At 43.4% G+C, this 27,785-nt stretch overlaps 1 protein-coding gene across 1 annotated transcript in view; it reads right to left on the reverse strand.

The window, feature by feature from the left end:
* Positions 1–306: 306 nt before the first annotated feature.
* The window catches only part of NPC1 (NPC intracellular cholesterol transporter 1), a gene marked incomplete at both ends in the record, with an annotated part of 44,987 nt that continues 17,508 nt past the window's right edge, over positions 307–27,785 (reverse strand). Inside the window, 20 exons of the mRNA XM_084252202.1 lie at positions 307–389; positions 964–1,126; positions 1,691–1,804; positions 2,480–2,711; positions 3,805–4,005; positions 5,342–5,471; positions 6,735–6,850; positions 7,167–7,357; positions 7,795–7,884; positions 8,900–9,040; positions 9,137–9,264; positions 11,212–11,326; positions 12,040–12,222; positions 12,631–12,820; positions 16,883–16,985; positions 19,154–19,254; positions 21,717–21,943; positions 23,783–24,153; positions 24,660–24,733; positions 27,423–27,672. Coding sequence (XP_084108328.1) covers positions 307–389; positions 964–1,126; positions 1,691–1,804; positions 2,480–2,711; positions 3,805–4,005; positions 5,342–5,471; positions 6,735–6,850; positions 7,167–7,357; positions 7,795–7,884; positions 8,900–9,040; positions 9,137–9,264; positions 11,212–11,326; positions 12,040–12,222; positions 12,631–12,820; positions 16,883–16,985; positions 19,154–19,254; positions 21,717–21,943; positions 23,783–24,153; positions 24,660–24,733; positions 27,423–27,672 — 3,203 coding nt within the window. The remainder of the gene's footprint in view (positions 390–963; positions 1,127–1,690; positions 1,805–2,479; positions 2,712–3,804; positions 4,006–5,341; positions 5,472–6,734; positions 6,851–7,166; positions 7,358–7,794; positions 7,885–8,899; positions 9,041–9,136; positions 9,265–11,211; positions 11,327–12,039; positions 12,223–12,630; positions 12,821–16,882; positions 16,986–19,153; positions 19,255–21,716; positions 21,944–23,782; positions 24,154–24,659; positions 24,734–27,422; positions 27,673–27,785) is intronic.

A 27,785-nucleotide genomic window follows, 5' to 3' on the forward strand; every position in this document is an offset into this window, starting at 1 on the left:
TAAAAAGTGTCAGTGAGCAGATCACATTCATAGTCATCCTAGTGTCACCTTCCACCTACTGAAGAATCAGGTTTCACTCCTGGAGAATTGGAATCTGGTTGCCTTCAACTTCATAATACTGCTTCACAAGTTTGCGTTCCTGAGTTTAAAAGCACTATAGCCAAAGCTGCTGCTGTTCAAATAGCCGCACGTTTGGTAACATCTGGTGTTCCTTCAACTTCACCTTGACAGGGCAGCTACTTACTGTCCAGCGGGAAACTGACCGACCTGCAGACACAGTTCAAAGTCCCTGAGCCTCTAAGAGGGCTAGAAATTTAGGAGGTGTTCACGTTCTGTACCTTTGTATTGCTCTCGAGTGACCAAACTTTTGGATTTATTTACTGATGGTCCTATGGGGATAAAAAGAGATCGTTTGTACAACAGAACTTCTAAAGAAACAAAACCCTTCATTTTCTCAAACTATTTCAGTGCTTCAACTTAGGTTCAAAGCTATAGAGCAAGCAAATTTGTACTATTCACCTTTCAATCACAGGTCATTAATGGAAGCTGAAGTGGCCAGAGAAGTAAAAGGTAATAAGGATGCTCTCAAAATAAGAGATGAGTAGCAGTGGCAGTGTTTTGCTAGGACGGTAAATCAGTAGGGGAAATACAAGCTGTTCTCTGGCACTGCTGGGTGGTCTCTGTCATTCACCTCTCAATGGCAGGGAGGGGCTGCCGCCGACCTTCAGACTCATTCACATCTGACCTCAGGGTCTTGTTCAGAAGACGAGTCAGGCCTCCAGGAAAATCGTGAGCAGTTTACTAATTTAGTCTGGACAATCATGAAACCTTTGGGTAGGGTTTTTTCTCATGTTTTTACTAAGTTCTATTTATTAAATGATCATTAGTAATTCAAATGCTTCAAGATACAATCTTTGGTAAAATGCTTCTTCGTATCTCATCTGTTTAAAATAGGGCTCTTACCTATGTAACTGAGTAAGACAGGGAGGAATATTAATCCATGAGTGGCTCCTAGTAAGACCATAGCTAAATACATCCTGAAGTAAAATATCTGGAAAATCTGAGATTTAGCAAAGGCCAACACCACAATCCCTCCAAATTTTGTTAGTGTGATTCCACTGAATACCTAAAAGAAAAGAGATGGTGTTAGAAACCAGATTCATCAACCTATAATTGAACATGTCCTCACACAGGCATTTCTTAATAGCTAAGGTCAAAAGTAAGAAGACTGACCCCACCCCCTTGCAGAATTACTTAAAAATAGTATTTTCTATAATTGCTTTGGTAATTCTGCAAAGATACACAAGGATAGAGCATTAAACCAAGAAGATTCTCTAAACATTAAAAAAATTGCACAGTGGGCTCTGGGTTATTGTGGATCACTTGCTTTGAGGAGGCCCGTGTTTAAATAGAAAAGACTTCTAGCTCTCTTGACCCCAACTTTTCCTACTTTGTTGATGCATCTTCCTACAAAGGCTACACTAACAGGAATAGTTTTAAGAAATTTCAGTTCTGTGCAATATATGGCTATTTCATGAATTGCCTGAAATTTATAATCCTTGCAAACCGCTGCTAATGATTCATGTTCTATCTTCCTTACTGACTTCTAAACTTCCTTCTGAGAAACAGTTGCTGAGCTAGGCACTTTATGTTGGCATTTCTGCCCACATTATCCTGTTCGGCTACTTACGGAGCTGCCCATGTGTGAGAGTGCCTCTTCCGCCCGCTGTACACGGCTCCCCTTCGCGCTTACAGTGAACGCTCTTGTAATGTGGCTGCAAAATTCCACGGAAATGCCACAGCTCTGAAATAAAGTGTGTCCTTTACTGCTATTATCCAGTTGATAATAGCAACAGCCATTCCTACCCCCAGGATCTGTGGTTAACCAGGGCACCCTAGGCATCCTCTTTGAGGTAGTCTCTTTTCCATGACATGGGGAAAGTTGTGGAACTCTCTAGGCCCAGAGCCCGACGCCCCAGCTTCTACAGCAGATTTGCCTGTATCAGGGGAAGTAAAACTCAAGGCTACTCCTGTCCCTACCAAGCCTGGCCCTCGCATTGTTTCTGTGGTTGGGCAGTAAGGCCTGAACCAGCATTCATATCTGAAGTACAGATGCACTCTTATTTTCAGTTAATATCTTCTTGAATGCTTGCATCTTTAAGACTTAACAATGAAAACGTCCTTGACAGCTGCAATAGGACGCAAAAGGTCAGGGAACTTTGGGGGTGGGACTAAATTGAAAAAAAAATTCTTGCTAGCATTAGGCAATGTGGTTTTGTAAACCCTGAGGAATAATAAAGGCAGAGATCAGATGTAATCATAGTTTCATTGTTAGCTGCACTATCCTCATTTCTATTCCACTGAGCCCTCATGCTGCCTCTGTGTGCACCAAAAACAAGAGCTGGACTGGGTATTTTATCCCAAGAAACAATTCACGTAACAAAGGGGTTAAGGACAAAACAAGAGGCCCAGGACCCACCATAACCAAGTTGACCAAGGAGACCGCATTCAGACTGATGCCCCACAACCACATAACTCCAAACATGTTGATCAGGATCATGGCGATGGTGACACACATGATCACTGCAGACCACAGCTCGAAGCCCAGCAGGACTGTGGTCACCAAGAAGATGGCGCCCAGGGACACGCTGAGGTTGAAGATGGTGTCATCAATGATGGTAAGGTACTGCTCATAGAAGACATAGAAGACACTGCGGGGGAGGGAGGAGGCTGTTAAAGCTTGTTCTCACTTCTGGACTCTTGTTTTCCTCCTGCCATTATTGCCAAACTGTGAAACTCCTCTGAGACACAGCCCTTGCAGAGAGACTCCCTGCCTCAAGATTCATCTACAGGATTTCAATTCAATCCTTGATGGTCACTGATGTCCAAAGAAGGGCCTAACAATGATCCAAAATGTTTATTTTATATAAAAAGATTTTCTTCTATGCTACTTTATAGGTATTCATAAGGAATATTCCACAGTATTTTTAAAAAAGTCCTGACCTATCCTGAGAATTACCTTGGACAAAATGGGGTGTGTGCAGGATTTGGGGAGAAAATGCCTGTGTTGGGGCCTCCCTGGTGGCGCAGTGGGTTGAACGCCGTGCTGTGAAGCTGTCTGCAGGCTTGACAGTGCAGGTTTGATACCGGCCGGCTGGCGAGAATCCCACATGGTGCCGCAGATCTCTCCTGTCACGCCCGCTGCTCCCTTCAGCAGTGTATTTCTGTCATCTGCCTGTTCTGCTCCCCACTCTGTCTCTGGTGAATCCGCTTACCCTCCCGTGCCTCTGGCCTGTACCCCAGCTCTTGTATAAAAATAAATAAATCTTAAAAAAAAAAAAAAAAAGAAAAAAAAGAAAAAAAAAAAGAGAAAAAGCCTGTTTTGTGAAATTAACCAGTTCTCTCCAGGAATTGGGACACCTGATGTGAGAACTTCCACAGAAAACCAGGCTGACCCCCTACAGAGAACAGGTCAGGCCTCCCTTAAGCAAGATCATATGTGGTATGTCTGTGGGGGAAATCACCTGTTTCTTCTGACTTTCTGTATTTTCCAAGTTCTATATTTCATATATAATACTATTTTTATGAGGGGAAAAAAACCCCAATACACAAAGAAAAATCTCCATGAAGGCACAGTCCCACATAAAAGATACCCATCAGTTACTGGCCACGCATATCAGCTCAGGTGTTCTCTGTGAAGCCTACAGGTGTCAGGATGCCAGTTGAGTATTAGCATCCCCCCAGGGGCACGCCCAAGGTGTGCGTCCCTCCCCAGGATACCCCCATTTGTAAAATGGCACTCACCTGTATGGGAACACCCGGTAAGTACTATCTTCGAGGCCCATGGTTTTGGTGATATTACTGGCAACCTGGCGGGCCTTTCTCATGGCGTCAATGAAGTCAGCAGAGGTCCGGAGCACGGTGTGGTAGGTCATGAAGTACGTGGCTCCAACACGCTTGTCATTGTCAAGGATGTTCACCGCAGAGCTGTAAGCAGCATGACCCCTAGAGAAGATTCAGTGGTGTCAAAAGCCTAAGTTTTGTAAGTATCTGCAGAACCTGGGAACTCGGGGCTAAGGGAAACCATCTGAGCCTGGGTTCAGAGGTCAGACCCTGCCGTAAATTTCAGGGATGTGGTAGGCACCCTGCAAGGGAACAGTGAAGGTTCTAGCTTGTTCGCACTGGCTTTGTCTATTTTTGGTTTCTTTGGTGCTCTGGCTGCCGTTGCTTCTACAGCTGGCTCTAATTGCAATCGAATGTGTTTTCTTACAGTTTGCTCAGGAGGCAGGGAAGGGCAACGGGCCTAGAGTCAGATGCACAACAGCCCACAGCCCTGCCATGTTGGTCATGGAATCCCAGGCAAAGTTACTGAACTTAGGCTGCAGCACTGTCTTCCATGCCAGCTGCACCACCACCTACTCACAGGGCTGCATGAGGATTAAGTAAAGTCATGTCAGTGAGGTGCCTGGCACAATACTGGCAGTAGGTGGTTTCCCATAAGTGGAGGCTGTTGTCTTCATAAACATTGAATTCATGTTGACTTATTTTACGTAGGCCAAAGCATTCAGTCTGCAAGCAGACCAAGCTGTAAGATTCTTTTTTATTTTATTGGTAGAGATAGTCTTCCCACAGTGCCCAGCAGAGGTCCCCAAACATAGGGATGATGAGGTGTGGCAACTACAAGACAGGTCAAATCAGTTTTCTCAAGCAAATCAGAGATGTCCAGGGTTTACCTCAGTATGTGCGGACACTTAGTCATCCTGCAAAAGCCTCCAAATCACATGCACCTGCCCTCTCCCCTGCCACCGAGATTTCCGGGCCAGACATCCTGCTCACATGGGTAACTGGCTGCCTGGCTGGCTGGGGGAGTGAGACAGCTCATAACCTCATATATGGGCAGGATGGCAAGAAGCACCGTGTGGCTAAAACACGACACTTATTCTAGGATGACGGCACCAAATCAGAGGGGCTGTCTCCCACACTCATGACACAAGTGGTAGCCCGCTTCACATTCTGAAATGCTACATGTGCCCCTGGCATCCCCTCTGCCCTGCCGGTGTCCTGCACAGGAACCTGTATGCATTCCAACTGCTGGGAGGGCCAGGACACGGAAAGAAATGCAAGAAAGAAAGGCCAGGCCAGAATGAAATCAGTGGAATCCAATGAAGTTTTCTTTTACACATGTTTTAGGTTTCTTTGCCTTTACAGAATGATCAGGACAGGGTTGGGAGGGATGGAAAGAAGGGTCTTGTCCATTGAACTGTTTCTACCCCAGCCCACTCCCATTTTCCTGTCTGAATGGAAGAGGACGCAACTGAGTCTGAAGGGTCAGTGGACTTACCCTTTGCCACATTTAGGGTTTGGGTTGTCCAAAAGGAACATGGGCAGGAACGCCATGAAGTCTTCACCCTGAGGTCTCTGTTTGCCCTCTGGAGTCAGAGGCCTGCAGCGCACGCAGGTGGGGTCCACCACTACAGAAACAGGGCAGGAGTGAAGGTGAAAAGGGTGCGTGTCCAGATTTTAAAACTTAAACATACTGATAAAGAAATAAGGGTATTGTTTTCCTAAATCCTTTTCCTTATCCCAAAGCCTCAAACATGTGTGATTTTCAGGCTAATCCAGCTGAGATGCCGTCTAATCTAAAGCAGGCTGTACAAATTTTCTTTCCACGAGGAGGTTTCCTATTCTAAAAATGGGCCTCGGGGCCTCCCCTGGCGGCGCAGCGGTTAAGCACTGGGCTGCGAGGCTGCCCGCAGCCTCTGTAGCGCCGGTTCGTTCCCCAGCCGCCGGCGAGGGTCCCACAAAAAAATAAATAAATAAATAAATTTAAAAAAATTAAAAAACGGGCCTCCCTTGGTAATATCGGAGAGAATTCCAGGACAACCTTAACATTCTTACAGCATCACAGGGTGACAATGAGAGATCAAGAAAAGCACAATTATGAGACACCCTGGCTAGACACCAACCAAGAGAGGGAATCTGTGTTGAGAAAGGAGGAGAAAAGTCTGAGCGCTCTGAGAACCAAGACCCTGGCCTTGTTCAGCCTGCAGCCCCGGACGGGCTTCTGAAAAACAGGAATGGAACATTTTAGAGCACGAATCCCTTCAGGAAAGGCATGATGGCAAAGGAAATGAGACCTAGCATTGACATACAAATATGCCTAAAATTTCCCATAAATATGGGCCTCCCCGGTGGCGCAGTGGTTGAGCGTTGGTTGCGAAGCTGCCCGCGGCCTCTGCAGCGCCGGTTCGATCCCCGGCTGCTCCCCGGCCACTGGAGGAGGGTCCCACATGGCGCGCAGACCTCTCCTGCCGCCCGCTGCTCCCCTCAGCAGTGTACTTTGGTCCTTCTGCCTGCTCTGCTCCTCCCCGCTCTGGCTCTGGTGAATTCTCTCACCCTCCCACGCTTCTGACTGTACCCAGTGCATGTATAAATAAATAAATAAATCTTAAAAACAAAAAACAAAAAACAAAAAACAACTTCCCATAAATAAGATGTGAAATATAAATAATTGGTCAATGAGAACCAGGGCCTCAGCATTTTGTTCCTTTTGTTACAACACTGGTGCATATAAAACAATTAGTTATTAGAGGACCTGCTTTCCTTATACCTTGTTTGTTTCTTACATTCATAGTCTTCAAGAACATAGGGATAATGTTCAGTCAAGACTGACTGCACAGTGTTAAAGATATTTCAGAAAAACGGAGAAGATTTGGAAAAGGAGATGAAAATACCTGAAGCATTGCAGAACTGATCAGTGCTATTGTAGATTCTACAGCAAGAAGACTGGGGCTTAATCCAATCAAAATAATCATCAATCCATGATGAGGGAGCAAAGCCTATTCGGGAACTAGACAAAAGGAGCAGAAAAAGAGCAGTTAATTGTGCCACAAGGAGGAAGTCTTTACTTTCAGTCCTTGAAACCTCCTTCTGGATTTTAAACTGGTACCCAGTCAAAAGACAAAGTCCATTAGTATGTAATTGAAAACCTTCAGTCTGAAATGGCAAATCAGCCCTTTGAAAGGTTTTCCTCAGGTAAAGTCAGATTTAGTATACATGTCAAAAAATACATTTCTAAGAAAATCTATTTCCAGTGAGAAATTTCAGGCCAGATTTGACCCTTCAGATAGTTTGCCTGTAGGACACAAGGATGGGGCGGCACTGACTAGTTCTCCATCTGAGCTGCGTTGAAGATTTGTTGCACCAGGGAGTCGTTGTTGCAGCCCATGCCCCCGCACACCAGGTTCTGCCCTCTCAAAGTAGTATAATTGTGCCCTTCCTCCAGGACGAAGTAGACAGGCGGACCTGCGTGCAGGAACTGGCTGAGGGACTTGAAATAATCCATCACGTAGGAGTCCTGAAAGACCAAATCACAGGACAGGGCATGAATGAATGATCTGAGGTGCTTCAGCAAGATGAGGATCACTGATAACTAGGAGGGCACTGGAAGGCTCTAGGTCGAGGTGCCTACAGGCCAGGTTAGTGATTCTCCACATAGCTGGCCCCCCACACCCCCCAAATGCAGGTTGCTCCTCTGACTGGCCCTACCATTAGGTGGGCACCTCACAAGGTAAAAGACTGGCTGCTTGTATTCTGTGGCTATGCCCCAGAGGCTGTCTCAGAGCTCAGAATATCAAGGCCCACACTGGCAGGGCTTGCTGGGAGCTCTTATAACAGGGAAGTACCTATCAGTGTCTTTATTTGGAAGTGGGTATTAGCTTGAACACCCACATGTAAGTTTTGAAAAATTCATTCACCACTGGCTGAGGTGAAATAAAAAAGAAAGCACCTTACATCTGGCATTGAAAGGGACTGATCCAATCCAATCTCTACTTTGTTCAGGACGGCGATACTGAATGACAGAGCACCCACGAATATTGCTATCTGGAATGAAAAGTGAGTTATAAGACAGTGATTGCTTGTTATAATGACCTTAGGAACATAAAATCTCAAACACAAGAAACAGGCTTTTCTAAACTAAAAACCAACTTTAAGTGACAGGCTAAGAAATCAGGGACTATGGGTAGAGGCTGAGATCACAGTATCTAGAATCAAACTGCCTGGATTCAAATCCTGGCTTAACTGCTTATAAGCTGAGTAGCCTGGGTCACTTAACCTTTCAACACTGATAAAACAGGAAAAATAAGATTTAAAACATCAGATGGGTTTGCGAGTTAAATGAGAAAAGTCTAGCAATAATTCAAATATTAGCATAGTACCCAATATATATCTGACATTAAATATTCAAATGTTAGGTATTAGTTTAACTGAAAACTAATTTATATTCTTTTTTAGTAGAGAAGTGACAGATTATCACTGTAGGCTATACCCAGCACTCTTGCACAGTTTCTGGAGACCAGGATAGGGGGAGGTTTCTGGGGACCAGGATAGGGAAAGGTAAAGTAAGAGGGAGGTGGTGACACTACGGGGCAGCAGAGGGAGTCTGTGGGATGGGCCAGTTCTGTGTCTTGACTGCAGTGGTAGTTACATGAACCTGCACATGTGTTGAAATGACACAGAACTAGACACAGATTGTGACAATATCAAATTCCTGGTTCTGACACTGAACTATAATCATGTAGGACTAAAGGAAAACATTAGACAGAAGGTTCCTAGAGTCCTTCCTGTACTACCTTTGCAATTGCCTATGAACAGACAATTATTTTCAAACAAACACTTAAAAATGAAAACTCTCGCTGAAAACAAGCTAGAAATATTCTATATTTGTACATCCTTGCTTTTGCATTACTATATTTACCTAAAGCTGTCAGAAGCTCCTTCCTAGGCCTTTTGATTTCTTAGAAGGTACATGACCATCTATTTTGTGCGGGAAAATGAAAAAAAAAAAAAAAAAACAAAACCAAAAACCAACAACAAAAATACACATAAAAGCTCCTACCACAATTGGTCTCATCCAATCCTTAAGCAGAAATGGAGAATAGGAGTTTTTGAAGAACCGAAACAAGTAGCTCTCAGAGGCCTGGACACTTGTGCCATCTTCAGCGCCCTTGACACAGCAAAGGATGTCCAGTTGGTTTTTCTGAGGGGACAAAGAGGAACAAAGGTCACAGCCTCAGTTGCTTCATCTAGACTCTAGACTCAAATGAAAGAGACTGTGACCTTGATAACCACTTACTTCTTGCCGCTTAATGTCTAGCCCTAGGAGGCTCACAAAACAGGTAATCTGAAGAAGGAAGTCGATGAAGACAGCCATGCCCGCAAACAGAGAGAATGTGTGCACAGCAGGCATCACTGACAAGGCTCCTGCAGGGGGAGAAGCGCTGCTGAGTCACTCCATTCACAGGCTCTTGCCTGACACATGTACACACAGGCCGCACTCATGGGAAGACCCTTCTCCCTCGCACAAAGGCATGCTGCACAAGTCTGAATGTCACACCAGAACTGGAGAAGAGTCTGCAAGTTTGGCGTTTTTCAAACTGGGGTCAGTACTGGAACCATCTGGGAACTTAGAAACGCAGGTTCCTGAGCCCCACCCTATTTAATCAAGTCAGCGGGAATTCAACTCTAGTCTACTACATTAAACAGGCTCTCAAGCGTATATATACACAGTAAAGTTTGAAAACCACTAACAGAGGCCATTTCTTACACTACCTTCCATGTTTCACTCTAAAAGAGGTAGTATTTTGCACCTGCTATTACAGCAACAATACCAGTACTTCAGTAAATTGAATGAAGGAACTCCAAGTCAAAATCACCAGGCTGACTCAGAAATTGAAAGCTGGAAGCCTGTAGGTCAGATGTATCCTATTTGACCAACACTGTATCAACCCATTTTAGGATTAAAATTTATCATTTTTTAAAAATAAGGAGCCAGTATTAAACAATGAAATTTTTCATAAAAACCTAGATACACAATATTACTTAAAAAAAACAACTGGAGGGCCTCCCCGGTGGCGCAGTGGTTGAGCGCTGGGTTGCGAAGCTGCCTGCAGCCTCTGCAGTGCCGGTTCAATCCCCGGCTGCTCTCCGGCCACCGGAGGAGGGTCCCACATGGCGTGCAGACCTCTCCTGCCGCCCACTGCTCCCCTCAGCAGTGTATTTCGGTCCCTCTGCCTGCTCTGCTCCCCGCTCTGACTCTGGTGAATTCTCTCACCCTCCCGCGCTTCTGACTGTACCCAGTGCTTGTATAAATAAATAAATAAATCTTAAAAAAAAATAAACAAATACATTTAAAAAAAAAAAAAAACTGGACCTAGCACTGGGTCAGCAACACAGCGCTACCTTTTATAGGTGCGATCTGTACACTTTGGGTGCCACAGACCCCACTGTTGCTACTGTCTCCCTGAAAGTCACTCCAACCTTGAGGCACATGCCAGCTGTTATTATCATTCCACTTTCAGGTTTTCTTATAATAGAGGTACAAAGAGGAAGTACTTTTTTTCTCATTTGTAATCATCAAAAGGAACTGTAAGGACCACAGGTTTCAAAGCACATTGCTTTCTGGAAATGAGGAGTATTATGCTAACAGTCTGTGCTGACAGATGACAACCTATGATGTTCTTATGAAGGTCCTGGGCAAGATGACCTGCTGGTCCACACAGGCATTTCCATTTGTGACCCTTTTCTTCTCTGGACTTGCTGGGTGACTCTAATCTGGCCTCCTCTTTAGAAGATGTAGTCAGTTTTCTCTTACCGCAGGCTACACAGTAGTAAGACAGCCCTGCTAGTACAGCTAGTTGATTTCTTCAAATGAAAGAAAAATATACCATTTTCAATTTGTTCTGGCTCCAGTATTGAGGGAAGATCCAGAACTTCTGCTCATTAATGAGGCTGCTTCCCCAATGAGCTGTGTGTAGAGAGGAGGAAGTCTGCTGCTGACAACAACAGCAAACATCGTGCAAGAAATGCCTATGGGTTTTGGAACTGCTGCTCAGTGTAGTGTTGAGAAGGATTCCATGGCTATGCAAGAACACTCTTACAAATATCAATGTTTGCCATGGGTGCCAAAAAGGGGAAGAGGTAGAGAAGTCTAGATATTTGGACCCCAACATCAATACTGTCTGAAACAATGTGAGGAAGAAGACACTTGCTAAATGAGATCCTAGACATTGTTACTGATTTTTCTTTGGTTCACTCTGACAATTTCCAAAATAAAGCCTTCAATTACAGAGGGGCATATTCAAACACTCGGGCTTCTTCTATTCTCAGGCTCAGCAAACTACTGGATTGGTATGACTCAAAAGCAATTACCTAAGAAAAACGCCACGGTCTCTGAAAAAGATGACAGGAACATACTAGGAGCCACTTCTCCTAGGACCCTGCCCAGCTGCTGGTCCAGAGTTTCCCCTTGAAGACGTTCGTCTCTCTTAAAAAAACACAACAAGCAATATTAAATTTCTCAGTTATAATACCTCGTCATTGTTTCTTTGCTGACCTGTGTTAACTCAGTGATAAAGCAGCATCTACTTACTGTATATCAACTTTGGCAGGAGAGTTGAAACTTCTCATGTTAATTCAATCAGAATATTTTAAAGCCGTGAGCTAGGTTAATAGGAAAGAAGTTTCAAGGAAAGACTGGATCACACTATCAGAAAAATACATGGAAAGTGGCTGCAGGTGGTTGGACTATTAAATGACACTCTTAAAAGCCACTAAGTTTCCATGCAAGTAAGGGCTACAGGACAAGGGTCCTTGGGAGAACTAACTTCTTGAGATCATTTTGTATAATCAGCAGGTCCTGTAGTGACCTTTTACCTTTTTTTAGTGGCTCCTCTGACAAATCTTTTTTTTTAATCTTTCATTCTTTTACACTATGACAAGAATCATTTTAATAGCAGTTGCACACAAAATATTAACCCTTTTTTACATACAATATTGCACATATTTAAAACCAGATTCTCATTTTATATCTGTTCTGCCAATAGCTATAACCAAAGAGAGGGGTGAACTTCTTGGTCCCAAAATGTCCATAAAAAGTCACATGCCAATAAGAAACACACAAATACTCTATAGGGAGCCAGTCATTATTGGAGCTCAGTCCTTGGTGGAATACCACACTCCAGGATTATAAAAATGTACCTGGTAGGTCTGGACCAGAATGAAGATGTTGTCTACCCCAACAGCCAGTACCAGGAATGGGATGACTTCAATCACGATGAGGGTGAGGGGGATCCCAACATAGCTGAAGATGCCCAAGGAGCATGCCACTGAGCTCAACACAATGAGGATACCCGCGATGCCGAGGGAGATTTTAGAATCCACCTGGGAGATGCAACAAAGACACAACTCGTGAGATACGGGGGTTTCTGTCCTGTGACTAAAAAGTCCTCATTTTTACCAGTTTATATGGGTATAATCAATCCAGAGTTAGAAGTGGAATTCCATGTTTAAGAGGAGATACTGTGGATGTCTTCCCCAGCAATATATTTTGTGAACTTCTATTCTGAGATGATGGGGTATATAAATTAGAAAAATTTGGATTGTGCAAAGTTTTAAGTTGACGATAAAGCAAAAAATTGGAACCGAAGAAAACAAATGCAGGGAATACAAAATGTTACATACTTAAAAGAATTTGAGGACAATTTTGAATATGAGTTAAGATTAAACAGAGGTAAAAATATGAAACATTTTTGTCCGAGGTCACTTCTAAAACACACACACAGCACTTACCAGGAACCTTCGACAGCTTTTGATATGCCCCAAGGCTATGGAAATATACAGGAACATGATGGCATAGCTGATTACAACAGTGAAGATATCACTGTTACTTTCACGATTCAGTTCATCTTCAATACTTCGTTCAGCAGTGAAGGAAATGGTCAGATTTGGATTCTTATAGTTTTTCACAAAATTAATAAACCTAAAGAGCAAGGAGAATTTTATATTTTTAGTTAAAACTTAGTGAAAGGCTTCTTCCCAACTTGTTACATAAAAACCACACTTTTATTTCCCATTTGACTCTTACATTGCAGACTAAAAGGAAAGACATTCCCAGACATGCTGATTTTCCTACCATTTAAAACAGGCTTAGAACAAGTTTAAAAATTGGCTCATGGCCCCATTTGTTTTTTACTAAAAATGATTTCTAAATAAATTATATAATTCATGGAACAAAAATTTAGTTCATCTACAGATTTTATGCAATCCCTAACAGAAGCCCAGATGTCTTCCTTGTAGAAAAATTAACTGATTCTAACATCTACACAGACTTGGAAGGGGCCCCGAAAAGTCAAAATCTTTGTTCGCAAGAACAAAGTAGGAGAACTCACACTTCATTTCAAATTTAATAAAAAACAACAGTACTTAAATAGGCACAAGGATAGACATAAAGTCAAAGAAACAAGAAATAAATATCCAGAAATAAATCATGTATTCGTGGTCACCTAATTTTCAACAAGGGTAGGAAGAATTATAAAATGGGAGAAAGAATGTTTTCAGTCAATGGTCTGGGACAAATGGATAGCCACATGCAAAAGAATGAAATTGAACCCTTACCTTACACCATACAGAAAAATTAACTCAAATGGATCACAGACATAACGTAGAAGGTAAAATTTTAAAACTCGAAAAAGACACAAATGTAAAATCTCTACATCCCTGGATCAAGCAATGGTTTCTTAGTTATGATACCAGAAGTACAAGTAGCAAAAGAAAAAATAAATTGGACATCAAAATTAAACTGCTGTGGGGCCTCCCCGGTGGCGCAGCGGTTGAGCGCTGGGTTGCGAAGCTGCCGCCTCTGCGGTGCTGGTTCGATCCCCGGCTGCTCCCCGGCCACTGGAGGAGGGTCCCACATGGCGCGCAGACCTCTCCTGCCGCCCGCTGCTCCCCTCAGCAGTGTACTTCGGTCCTTCTGCCTGCTCTGCTCCCCACTCTGGCTCTGGTGAATTCTCTCACCCTCCCACGCTTCTGACTGTACCCAGTGCATGTATAAACAAAACAAACAAACAAATAAATAAATAAATAAAGCATGCCTCTATTAAAAAAAAAAAATTAAACTGCTGTGTTTCAGAGGACACAAGAAAGTACCCCCCTTCCCCCCGCCAAAAAAAAAAAAAAACTCCAAAGAATGTTAGACAACACTGGAAAAATCATATATCTGGTACGGGTCTTGTTTTTTAATTATTGAATTATACGACCATGTAGAATACATTAGGAATTTATATAACTCAATTATGAAAATGCAAATAACAAAGGATAGGAATAAATATTCCTCCAAGAAGTTTTCTACAAATGGTAAGTGCATGAAAAGATACTTGAAATCATTAGTCACTAGGGAAATGCAAATCAAAGAAATACAATGAGATGCCACTCACAGCCGCAGTTACATTCAGAAAGTCAGATGATAACAAGGTTGGTGAGGAGACAGAGAATTTGAAACCTGCACACTCTGCTGGTGGGAATGTAAAACGGTGCAGCCACTTTGGAACTGGTCACTAAGCTGCCAGGCTGAAGTTCGTCAAAAACAACTAGCAATTCTGCGACCTAGTGATTCTGCTCTTAGGTACATACCAAAGCGACATGAACACATGTCCACACAAAAACTTGCACACGAATCTTTGTAGCAGCAGTATACACAACCGCCAAAGGCAGAAACAACCAAATGTGCATCAACTGAAGGATAAATAAGATAATGTATTTCCATAGGGTGGAATGTTATTTAAAATTCCATTCTTATTAAAAGGAATGCAGGGCCTCCCTGGTGGCGCAGCGGTTGAGCGCTGGGTTGCGAAGCTGCCCGCGGCCTCTGCGGCGCCGGTTCGATCCCCGGCTGCTCCCCGGCCACCAGAGGAGGGTCCCACATGGCGCGCAGACCTCTCCTGCCGCCCGCTGCTCCTCTCAGCAGTGTACTTCGGTCCTTCTGCCTGCTCTGCTCCCCGCTCTGGCTCTGGTGAATTCTCTCACCCTCCCGCACTTCTGACTGTACCCAGTGCATGTATAAACAAAACAAACAAACCAGCAAACAAATAAATAAAGCATGCCTCTATAAAAAAAAAAAATAAAAAAAAAAAATAAAAAAAAAAAATAAAAGGAATGCAGTGTACTGGCATGTGCCACAACTTGTCATAGCAATATTATGCTGTGAGAAAGAAGTCGGAGACCAAAATCCATGTATACAATTCCATTCACATAAAGTTCCAGAATAAGAAAATCGGCAGAGACAGGAAAATTTTAGTGGTTGCACAGGGCGCAGGGGTAGGAAAGTGAGAGGAATGGGGAAGGGACAGCTAAAGGATATGGGGTTTCTTTTTAAGGTAAAGAAAATCTAATATTGACTGTAGGGATGTTTGCACAAGTCTGTGAATATGCTAATTTGTATATGTACCAAATACTATATGATTTTAAATACTAAATATGTTATACACCAAAAGCTATTGAATTATACATTTTAAATGGGCAAAATACATGGTGTAAGAATTATATCCCAATAAAACTGTTTTTTAAAAAAATACTGGGGCCTCCCCGGTGGAGACGCGGGTTGAGCGCAGCACTGTGAAGGTGTCTGCAGCCTCTGCAGCACAGGTGCGATTCCAGGCCGGCCAGGGAGATACCCACATGACGTGGCAGACCTCTCCTGTCTCATCCCCTGTTCCCCTCAGCAGTGCTTTCGGTCCGTCTGCCTGTTCTGCTTTCCGCTCGATCTGTGGTGAATCCTCTCACCCTCCCACACCTCTGGCCTGTACCCCAGGTCTTGTATAAATAAATCTTAAAAAATAAAAATAGGGCCTCCCCTGGTGGCACAGCGCTGGGCTGTGAAGCTGCCCGCAGCCCCTGCAGCACCGGTTCCATCCCCGGCCGCCAGGGAGGGTCCCACATGGCGTGACAGACCTCTCCTGTCCCGCCCGCTGCTCCTCTCAGCAGTGTATTTCGTCAGTCTGCCTGTTCTGTTCCCTGCTCTGGCTCTCCTCCCATTCTTTGGAAGTTACCAGCCGTTACTTTCCCAGGTCATTGTTTATTTTGTACATAGAGAAATGGCATATATTTACCTAAACATGCTGATTGTAGTTTTTGTTTGTTTTTAAGAGTCCAGAGATCTTTAATTTTTTTTATCCCTATCAGGCCATGAATTCAGTGGGAAAGGGTCCTTGCATGCCAGCTCCCCCCACCAGCTCTCACAAGCGTGCCTCTGGGTAGAGCAGGCTGGCTATTCAGTTGAACCCAAGTGATTTTCTCTTTGGCTTCTTTTTCTGATCATTTTCCTTCAAACGTTTCGGAAAGCTCTCTTGGCTCTTACAGTGCTTACTATTGCTCAATACATACATTGATTTTTTTGGTAAGAATCTTGCCCTTGTGTGTTTACAGCAGTGCCAGCAGTGTGTTGGGTAACACTGTGGACTGGCTAAGCGTTGCCACGGTAACATCTGTGGGTCATTCTTTTTTTTACAGTGCCCACTCCCTCAGCGTCTATGGTATCACCTTTTTTGTAGACCTGCATGTATGCGACCCGAGGAGCAGCTCCATGTTTCCTAAAAGGTCTAGAGAACATATAGCAGCTGCTGCTCCTTTTTCCTTTGTGTTGGTCATTTTGGTAAATGACTGAAGATAACAGCTTTGGCCAAAAGGCTGCAGTTTTTGCTTCACACATATTGAGCCATTTATTTACCTACCTTTAAAGACTGCATAATTTTCTATATTTATTCCTTACATTCAGACTGCTCTCATTTTTTCCCCCTAGAATATGAAGCAAGGAATATTGCTGCATATATACTTTTGTATTCTTGTGCAGGGATATCTGTTAGAACAATGTTTACAGGCAAATTCATCTACAGAATTTTCCTTAGCATCATTAGTACCAAGGGAAAATAATATAACTTAGATTTGATGTTGGTTAAATTAGCTGAATGAAGCTCAAGTGTTTTCTGCAAGTGTCCAGCTTCCCACAAAACAAATACAGGTTGTTTAGACCCTGTGAACGACTCACTCTTTTTCCCAGGCCTGGGCCTTCTGGAGTTTCTCTGTGTCGTTATAGTAATTATTGACAGGAAAGGTAATCACCAGAGCTGTGGCGTTATTGTAGTTTTGATCTAGGAAGGAAAAACGTGCCATCAAAAAGTGCATGTGTGTGGATAATCAGGCAAATACAAAGGGTAATCACAGTACATCCGGTTGACTTTGATTTCTCACTGGGGGCATGGATTATATATCCCCGTGCTCCAAGAACAAACAGGAGTCTCCCAAACAGGTCTGTGTAGTTCAGTTAGTGAATACAAAAGAGTCTCTGTCTGAAGTTGGCAGAGTTACAATTCAGGAAGAGTCACTTTTTTTTTTTCAAACACACTACACACTATGTGTATAATAAGAATTTCAAAGAGCAGAAGGTCTCAGCAGAAAGTCTCCTTTCTCAGGCTCGGTTCGATCTCAGTTCCTCTCTCCCCATTGTGACCATCTCTGACTATTTGTAAAGATAACTAACAACCAGCACATATATTCTCTTCCCCCACCCTTCTGATTCATACAAACAGTAACATACAGTTTTGCACATTGCACTTTCCAATTGGTATCTTGAGAGAGCTCCATTTTAATACATACAGAACTTTCTATTCTTTTTTCTTGCCATATAACATCTTCTAGTATAATTTAACTAATGTTCGACTCATGGACAATTTTGCAATTTTTAAACTGATGAACAAAATTACTACAAAGAATAACCTGATATCCTAAATATGTAAAATACATAGTTGTGGAATCGATTCTTACAAGTATAGTCACTGAATCACAACAGATGTGCATTTCCAATTTTGATAGATTCTTCCAAATTGCCGTCCAGAAAGGCTAGTCTATTTTTTCTTTAAGGAACAAAATATTTGTAGAGGCCTACTTTTGTGCCAGGCATTACTTTGGTACTAAGGATATAACAATAAAGTAAAAATCTTGCATTCTAGTAACCAATTTATACTTCCAGCACTTTCCCACAATTTCACCCATACAGGGTTTTGTCATACTCTTAGGTCTTTGCCAATATAGCATGTAGAAAGTTTGATGAGAGATACAATTCACTAGTTAAGAGTAGGGTGAGCATTTTCTCCATATAATTAAAAGGTATTTTGTATTTCCTCTCAAAAGTTATCGTATGGCTTCATGCACTTCTCTTTTGGGTTGTTGACATTTATTTTTTTTCTACAAGAAGATTTTATATATTAAGGAAATGCTATCTGTTAAGTACACTACTTTTTTTCCTTCAGGTTGTTGCCTTTCTTTTGCGATTTAACACTTTTTCACACAGAATTTAAGTTTCTCATATGGAAGAAAAAATTCTCATGTGGTCAAACTCATCAGTGTTTCCTTTTGTGGCTTCTAGGTTTTGCTTAGAAATGCCTTTTCTATCTTAAAATTATTTTTAAAATTCCTCCTATATTTTCTTCTACTTCTTTTAATAGTTTCATTACTTACACTCCAATCTTTGACTTTCCTGGAGTTTATTTTAGTGGAAAGAATAAGGAAGAAATCACATTTAATTCTGATGTCTGTGGTTAGCCATCCTTCCCCCACTAATTAGAATGGTATTTTATTATATGAGGCAGAGTAAAATTTAAAGACAAATCACTACTTCTCCTATCCCACTGGGTGAAGGGAAGGACACTATTTGATCTCTTTATTAGGCTGGAGAAAAACCTGTTGAACTGCCTCTAATTAGGCTTCAGATGCAGAGTTGTCCCATGAGTCATTACCCCAGGACACCTAGTAGAATCTGTTCCAAGGTGCCACAGAGACCAGCAAAGAGCAAAGCAATTGCTCTTCCTACTAAAAATGGGTCTGAATTCATAACCACCTGTTTCAGGAAAAAAAAAAAAAAACCCATCAATTCTTTTCTTTTCCCCATATCTCATATATCATTTCTTCCCCAGGACAGATGTTACCCTGAAGTTCTCAGACTCCCTAGGGTGCTACAGATGAGTTTTAAGGGCCCCATGATCTCCTTAACATTATGTGGATGTGCAGAATTGCATTATTCTGAAAAATATCCTTAGTTGTTGACAGATTCCCCAAGTGTGATCCATAAAAGGCTAACACCATCCACCTATTTTAAAACCAGAATGAAACCCAAATACAACACCAAAAGGAGATACTACATTTGGGATTAAGAGCTAGGAAATTAATAAGACTGCTCAAATTATGAAATAGTCATCATTATTCTCAACTGTTAATGACAAAACCAAGGCCACGTCATCTAATAGGAAAAAGCTACTCTTACCATCATAGCCGCCTAACACAAGCCACGGGAACACAGGTCCTCCAAAAGTACCCAGGCAAGGATCATGGAGCAAACTTGTATCATTTAGTGAGGCAGGAGCCCTGTGAATTTAAAAAACACTTCCCTGTTAGAATAAGTCTGAAGACATCAGAGATCTAAACATTTATATAACAGTTAATGAGGTTGATTATATTCTAAGCACAACGTGGGCCCTGAAGTTCTTTAGGTGAAATACAGTTCAGCACTTGCCATGGAGGCTCAGAATAACTGAGCAAGAGGCAGATAAATATAGCACAAAGTGCTTGATACCACACGGTGCAGGGTACCTGGAGGAGGGAAAAATTAATACAAGGGAAACTGTGCCCCTAGAGACCTGCTCTAAGGCCAAGGGAGAAGTTGCCTGGGAGGGAGGAAATAAGGGTGTTCTAATCAACTACGATCCTGAGGGTTGGAGAAAGAAGAGAATGGGCATTGGAGAGTAGAAAGCAAGAGGACAGAGTAAGAATCTTATGTGTAGGAAATGTGGTGCCCGTGAAGGGCGAGAGGGCGAGAGAGAGAGAGAGAGAGAGAGAGAGAGAGAGAGAGAGAGAGAGAGAGAGATGGGGATGAGCTTGGAAAAGAAAGGGTGAGGGACAATGAAAATAAGAATCAATAACTATGCTAAGTAGTTTGGCTTCCTATCCTGTAGGGGGTACACTTGTTTGGGGAACAGTTAAAGATTTGAGGTAAAGGGATGTTATGAGCTCTTTTATACAGATAACAGGGGTGGCAAAGTTAAAGGAGATCTGCAAATAGGTAAGAAAAGGGGGCAGGCCACCTTCAGGATCTGTGCAGCAACTCATGCAAGGGACGACCAAGCATAGACAGATAACCAGTGGCGAAGGAACCAGCCCTTCAGGACAGAGCATAAGCCAAACATTGCTGGACACTTTCGAAGTTCTAGCTCTAGCATATAGTTGAGGCAACCACCCTTCAGAGTCAAGGGCTGATGCAATTGGGCCCAGGAGGTCAGATCACCCGCTTGGGCAAACAGGTCACAAGGCTGCAGCCAGAAGTTGAGCTCCATCATCCTACATGGATGGGACTGTGCCACACCACATGATGGCTTTGAGATTTTACCCAGAAGTTAAAAGCCACAAGAATTCCAGTAGGAGGATTCAGGGAGACAGCTCAAGTTTGAGTAGCTGGTGGATGTTGGTGGCACTGCATGATACAAAAGGTGTGGGGAAGGAAGGAAGTCAGTGCTTGGTTCTGGGTGGCCTGAGTTAGTGGGTCCTCCAGGACCTCCAGAGGAAAAAGCCCCAGAAAAGGAGAAGGATGAGGAGAGGTGAGAGCTGGAGAATCACGTTTAACCACAAACCAAACACAGGTCCCTGTCATGCAGGAGAGAAGCTGCTGATGGCAGTGTGTCTCTCACCCTGGGATAAAATAAGTCTCATGCATCTTCCTGGTCACCAAAATTTTTTCTTTTCTTTTGTAAAATGGAAAGCAAACAGTTTTTTTCTTCTAAATATAAAAATGAGATTAATTTTTGTTTATCAAATTGCCCATGGCTGCCCTGTACATCTACCCTAAGGAGAGGCTGGTTGAGGTATGTGGGCAGACACCTACCGTTTATGGGTAGAGTTCATGATTTTAAGTGACTTCCTTGCAAGACAGTGAACGGCCCAGCTACCTAAGGAGTCAACCCAGTAAGAGAAAGAGAACTTAAGGTCACCAAACTGGGCCAGGAGCACCCTGTTCTTGAGCTGTGCTTGAGTGGCACTCAGAGGAAACAAGGAATAACTTTTTTATTTCCAAGATGAAGAAACAGCCGGGGTGCTTGTCTGGCTGGTTGAACAAGTGTCTCCACTCAGGTGACCTTGCCAGCTGAGGGCAGGCCATTCAGCGACAGCAGGCCCAGCCAGCACAAGCCGCTCTTCCTGCTGGGGGACAGGTTGAAGATCACATCATAGGTCACCCAGCACAGCTGCTCTGACTCATTCTTCTTATACCGGTACCCTGCCCCGCTGGAGGGGCCGTAGTCCCTCCAATCGAAACTACACCCTAGTCCTTAAGAGGATGCCGCCCATTTTAAAAGCAATCCAATAACATGGTCTAATTTACATTGGAGAGAAAAAACACTCTAGGCTTCTATGTTTGTATTATGAAACCAGCTCAGAAAAACTTGAGGTGGCATGATAGAGGCCACCACTCATTTATCAGCCCAGGCTCAAGGTAAAGGCTGAGAGGGAGTTGGTTACGTAGGATGGATGCTCCCTGGCTGGGGCCTCTGTACTGGCTGCTTGTATACCTGAACACTTTCCCTCTGAGGGTCACAGGCTCCCCCCGCCTGCTCTCCTTTTAACGCAGGACATCCCTTCTGTCCTCTATCTCCTCTCCTGGTTTTATTTTCTCCACCCATCTACAGCTGTCTGTTCAGCATCTGTGTCCCTCCACTGGAGTGTCAGCTTTGCAGGGTGTGCTCCGTCCGCTCATTTCAGGGCTCTAGTACCTACAAGGATGTGTAGCTGCAGCAAGTGCTCAAATATTGGTGGGATGAATGAACGCCCCCTTCACCTACCGTGTACAGTATAGAAAGTGTGTGTGGTAATCTGCATACACATAGAAGTCGTCCCCTATCATGTGGTCCAGCATGGTGTGGCTGTTCTGGAAGTAATTTAACACGCTCATAATGGTGCAGTTATTATTATATGGTGAGAGAGGAGCCAAGCAGATATCCTGAAGTGTCACAGTCTTGTTGTTATAAGATGCAGCGATGTTTTCAATGGCTATTTGTAAGTCAAGAACCTGAAAGAAGATTTAAAAAATAAGTAAACTCAGGAGCACATCAAATTTCCCTTGGATTTTGACTATTGTTTCCCTGAGGGATCAGAAGATAAAGAATATTTGGGGGAAATTCTAAGATAGGGGAGAGGACCAAGGATTTTACAATACCCAAGTCCAACTCAGAGAACAGCAAATCAGAACGCAGACTCTGCTAGAAATCCAGAGAGATGAGGAGGAGACACCACTACCAGGAAGATCAGGGCACATCTCATACAAGACAACTAGACATGTTCCCCTTCTTCCTGTTATGTTCACAGGAATGTATTCTCCCCTCCCAGGAGGGCTACAGAAGGGGATGGGAGCAATCTGCCTGGTCTTCCTGACATTTCTTTTTACCAGCAACATACCACCTAATGCACTACCCTATGCTGCGACTATTTATATGTTTATTTTTGTATTTTCTAACAGTGAATACTAGAGAATACACACTGGTAAATCGCTATATTGTGCAGCTTTGGCAATGAGTCAGGGAAAAAGCAACAGGGAGTCACTGGGAGGAGAAAAGGTTCTACAGTCTTGGGGTCATTTTGATATATTTTCTTTTCTACAAACTTTCTATAGGTAAGTGCAATGCACCTTGAAAAACCACATTACTATGGGACCTCCCTGGTAGTGCAAGGGGCTAAGTCGCAGCACTACAAAGCTATCCACAGCCGCTGCAGCGGCTATCCCCAGCCGGGAGCTGACCCACATGGCGCAGCAGACCTCTCCTGCCTCACCAGCTGCTCCCCTCAGCAGTGTATTTCAGTAGATTCGCCTGTTCTGTTCCCCACTCTGTCTCTGGTGAATCCTCTCACTAACTGCACCTCTGGTCTACACCCCAGTTCTTGTATGCATACATAAATCTTTAAAAATAATAATAAAAAATAAAAAGTGGTAAATAGTGCTGCTATAAACACAGGAGTACAAGCAAAGTGAGCAAGAAGGAGAAAGATAAATACCGGATGGTTTCACTTCTATGTGGAATCTAGAGACACCTAGCAAAAGAGCAGACAAAGACAAACTGTAAGACCGACTCCCTGAAAGCTGATCATAGATCTGAGACATTCAGGAGAAAGGGGGAAAGGGATGGGGGAGAGGGCAAGTAGAGAAAGGGGTGGTGAGGAGAGAGTGGTGGAGTGTGGTGGGGGACTCTGGGCACTAGTGGTGGGAAAACTATGGTGACTGTACCCAAGGGGAGAAGTCCTACATTGTGAAAAAACAAACAAGGATTTTTTTAAAAAATAAAAAACAAAAGCAAAAACTCACAATAAAAATTTTAGTTTGTAATCTTAAAAAAAGGGGGGAATGCCATTTACTCACAGATACAGTTCTCTGGTGCAAGTGTGACAGGGGAGAAGGGGAAGATTTAAAGGTCTTTGTAAGAGAATGGGGCGGATCTGTTCCACATGCACCTCTCACCAAAGGCAGGGAGGGCACTTTCATTAAGACAATGAAACATTCATCCTGCAGGCAGGATCAGCAACAAGCCAGCAAGTCCCCAGAAAGCTTAAGGGGCTTCTTCTTTTCTGGGGCCCAGCATATTATTTTTCAAATACTGAGAGAAATTTTTCTGTAAGTTCCAAAGATGAATAATAAATACATTCTGATTCAACAGAGATGCTCACCTCAATTTCAAGAAAGACACAAGATCTGTGATATAAAGTAAATACAAAGTGGTACACAGTAATTTTTCATTAATTCAATACCTGGCATTTTCCTTCTTGAAAAGTATGGGAAAAACATCTTTTGTGATTTAACTAGTCAAAAGCCAGCAAGTAACTGAGTTTCATGGATTGTTTTTTGCAAAGAGCAGATTACCTGGTGCAAAATCTCTTTGTCAAGCGGAGGTCCAAAGGGCACGTCGGATCCTGATGGGTATGGTTGATAAGTGTGTATCTGGGTGCTAGGGGCCTGGATGATGAGTTGCTCCGTGCGAAAGAAAGGTCCAAAGTGGGTGTCAAAGTACTCTTTCTCCAGACGCGCCTGGCTGCTGGGGGCAGACCAGAGGTCGACTGGATTGGTTGTAACCCGGGCAAAAACCAAGCCTGAAGCACAGGCGACAATGAAGGCCACGGAGAAGAAAATGACACAGCCTGGGTTTCGGACGCAGAAAGAGCCCCACTGTGCAAAGAACCGCCTCAAACACCCCTCGAAGGCCGCACTCAGAGGGTCACAGCAGGCTGCCTCTCCTGGAAGAGTGGGAGAGGAAGGGAGGGTAGCAGTTAAGAGCCAAGCCATTCCTGGAAGTTGGAACAGGGAAAGCATTAGCTACTACAAAACTTAGCAAGAGTCATGATGTACCAGGACATGAACAATATCTCCCTGGTTCTCAGTTACCTACCTGTACTGGAAGCCACCCTCCTTGCCTGCCTGATGACCATCAACCTTCCCCTCCTGCCTCAGCCCTCCAAAGGGGAATGATGCTCACACACAAGCCTCTGAAAGGCAAAGTTCTCTGAGCACTCTGTCCTAGCAACTCCCATAAGTTGCTGCTATCCTCTGCCCCACAGCTCTCACCCCAGCCTACACCCATTCTATGGCATTAATAATCACTCGATTCCCATCTATCACCCACACTAGACTATGACTACCACAAAGGCGAGGACTCTATCTGTCTTGGTCACAGCTGTGTCCTCAAAATGAATACTCTCATGCCAACAGATCCGGACTCTTAAGTAAGTAAAAAGGTATTTACCTTTGTCACTGGCGTTCACAGAGAAAGCTATGTTGCTATCGATCGGGGTGTACTCAGAAACAAAATACCGTTTTCTGAAAAATGAAAGCATGTAAGAAGTTTTAGTGGGCTTTAGGATGAGGCTGCTCTGACAGCCCCACAGTCCTGTTAACAGCCTACTTCCTCAGGGCCTCCCTGGTGGCGCAGCAGGTTGAGCACAACGCTGTGAAGCTGTCTGCAGCCTCTGCAGCGCAGGTTCGATTCCCAGCCAGCCAGGGAGATTCCCACATGGCACGGCACACCTCTCCTGTCGCGCCCACTGCTCCCCTCAGCAGTGCTTTTGGTCTGTCTGCTTGTTCTGCTCCCCACTCTGTCTCTGGTGAATCCTCTCACCCTCCTGCGCGTCTGGCCAGCACCCCAGCCATTGTATAAATAAAAAATAAATCTTTAAAAAAAAAAAAAAAGCCTACTTCCTCATCCCCTTTTCTTCACTCCTCATTACTGCCTTCTTTCTCTCAGTTCCCCTGCTTAAGGTTCCTCTGCTCACTAGTCTCAGGAGAAATTTTATGTTATTAAGAAATTAATAAGCTTATTAAAAAATACAGGATAATTTCCCCTTAAATACAGGATAATTTCCCCTTGCAGCCCTTTTACACTTAAAGGGTTTAGGACCTTTAAAAACAGAGTAAACACCACACTGCAGTAGCAATAAGCACATCAAGTGGCTAGATCTTAGTTTCGAAGCATCAGTCCTTAAGAAAGAAAGATGAGTTTGAAAAATCTTGTGATGCCAGAAAGTAACTGGCCTGAGAAAGGTAGGGGCATGTTAAACACAGGCACCAAGCAGAAGGTATTCCTAATGGCCAAAATTAGAAAAATACAAGCAATGAAATAAATGATAGTATTGGAAAAGGCCCACAGAATTTTTAAAATTCTGTGATGTAAACGTAATTGAATAAATGAGAAAGTGGGGAAGGAGGGAAAACTCTGTACAGAATAAGTCAATTAGTAAATGTAGAAGGGAAACACAAACACCCTACTAGGTAAACATCACAGTGGTAGCTGTTGGCAGGCAAGACCCATGGGATGGTCCCACCAGGGTGGGACCTCCCTGGTGGCACAAGGGGTTAAGACACAACCTATGAAGTTCTCCACAGCCACTCCAGCATGAGTTTGATCCCAGGCCAGGAAGCTACCCGCACGGCGCAGCAGATCTCTCCTAACTCGCCCGCTGCTCCCCTCAGCAATGTATTTCAGTCAGTCTGGCTGTTCTATTCCCCACTCTATCTCTGGTGAATCCTTTCACCCCCCCCCACACACCTTTGGCCTATACCCCAGTTCTTGTATACATAATTTTTTTTAAAGATTTATTCATACATAGAAGAACCGGGGCACAGGCCAGGTGCGCGGGAGGGTGAGAGGATTCACCAGAGACAGAGTGGGGAGCAGAACAGGCAGACGGACTGAAATACACTGCTGAGGGGAGCAGCGTGGGAGACAGGAGAGGTCTGCTCGCCATGTGGGATTCTCGCTGGCCAGCGGGGATCGAACCAGCGCTGCAGACGCTGTGGACATCTTCACAGCACTGCGCTCAACCACCTGCACCACCAGGGGAGGCCCAATAAATAAATCTTAAAAAAAAAAAAAAAAAAAGAAAAATCAGTGGGTGGTAGTTTTGTGGAGAAAAAAGGTATTAGCATAGTCTCAACCTGCCTACCTTAAGATACTGATCAACAACAAAGGTAGAAACAGTAACTTTACAGTAGGGAGACTGAGCAGATATCATATTAACCAAGGTTAATGTCACTAGGAGCAACACATACGGAGATCACACTGAGAAAGGCTTATCTTCTCTGAGAGTCTTGTGAAAAACACAATCTAATCATGAGACAATATCAGATAAGGCCAAAGTGAGGGATAATCCATAAAATATTTATGTCAAGACTGTAAAAGACTAAGGAACTGTCATAGATTAGACAATAAAGACTAATAAAACATAAAAAGTGAATGTCAATGGGATCCTGAAACAGAAAAAGAGAATTAGCGGGAAAATGGGTGAAATTTGAACAAAAAAATGTGGTTTAATTATCCCAGTGTTATTTTTCTAGGTTTTGATGGTTATACACTCTGGGTGATATAAGTTGTAACATAAGAGAACGCTGAGTATAGGATATATGTATAAACTATATTACTTGTGCAGCCTTTTGGTAAATCTGAAACTATTTCAAAATAAGTTTAAAAAAATGTACTATCCTGATAAATCAAGATACAAATATCTAAAAGGACCATAGCACTACACTGAAATAGAATCAGATTGGGCCAATAAGAGTTTCTGCTGAAGAATGGGTTGTTAATGCACCGTGCTTTAAAACATCATTTTGAATAAATCAATAAAACCACTTCCAAAGATTAAATGTCTAAACAGGCCTTTGTTGACTATTTGCAGAACATAAGCATTCATGGAATGGTATTAATGAAGATGCAGTCGTATGCTTAATGACAGGGATATATTCTGAGAAATGTGTTGCTGGCTAGTTCCTCACTGTGTGAGTGTCACAGAGTATACTCACACCCCCCCCCCCCCCCAGATGAGACAGCCTACTACACACTTAGGCGAGATACTGGGGCCACTGGAGTATATGCAGTCCATCAACCTAAATGTCCTAATACAGGGCACGGTTACATTTGTTTCCTGTTCCAATTGAGGCCTACTATGTGAAAGCTGGAGGAGCCGCGTGGGTAATTTTGCCCTTCTTGTCCTGGAAAACAAACAAAACTGCTTACCTGTAGCACCACACAGCAAAAAATGCTCCAAAAAACATAAGCAAAAATGCCATGTAGGTGATCCACATGATGACATACATGGCATCCAGGCCCAAGATTCTCCAGGGAGCAGGAGTGGGTGGGGGCTGGGGTTTGGGGCCACAGACAGCTGAGCAGTCCTGGCAGCTGCATGGTCCCGTGACCTCGTCCACAGACTCGTTGCAGCCTTTGGTGGCATTGTTCATGGGTACCATCCCGTGGATTTCGGAGTCTGCAGGGAGGGTTGCATTAAGTGACTATCTCCCCAAAATTTATAAACTTTGTATTATATCATCTTTAAACCCAACAATAAGCACACCACATACATAACACAACTGGAAGAGG

Source organism: Talpa europaea, assembly GCF_964194135.1.
Source record: "Talpa europaea genome assembly, chromosome: 13".
Lineage (NCBI taxonomy): Eukaryota > Metazoa > Chordata > Mammalia > Eulipotyphla > Talpidae > Talpa > Talpa europaea.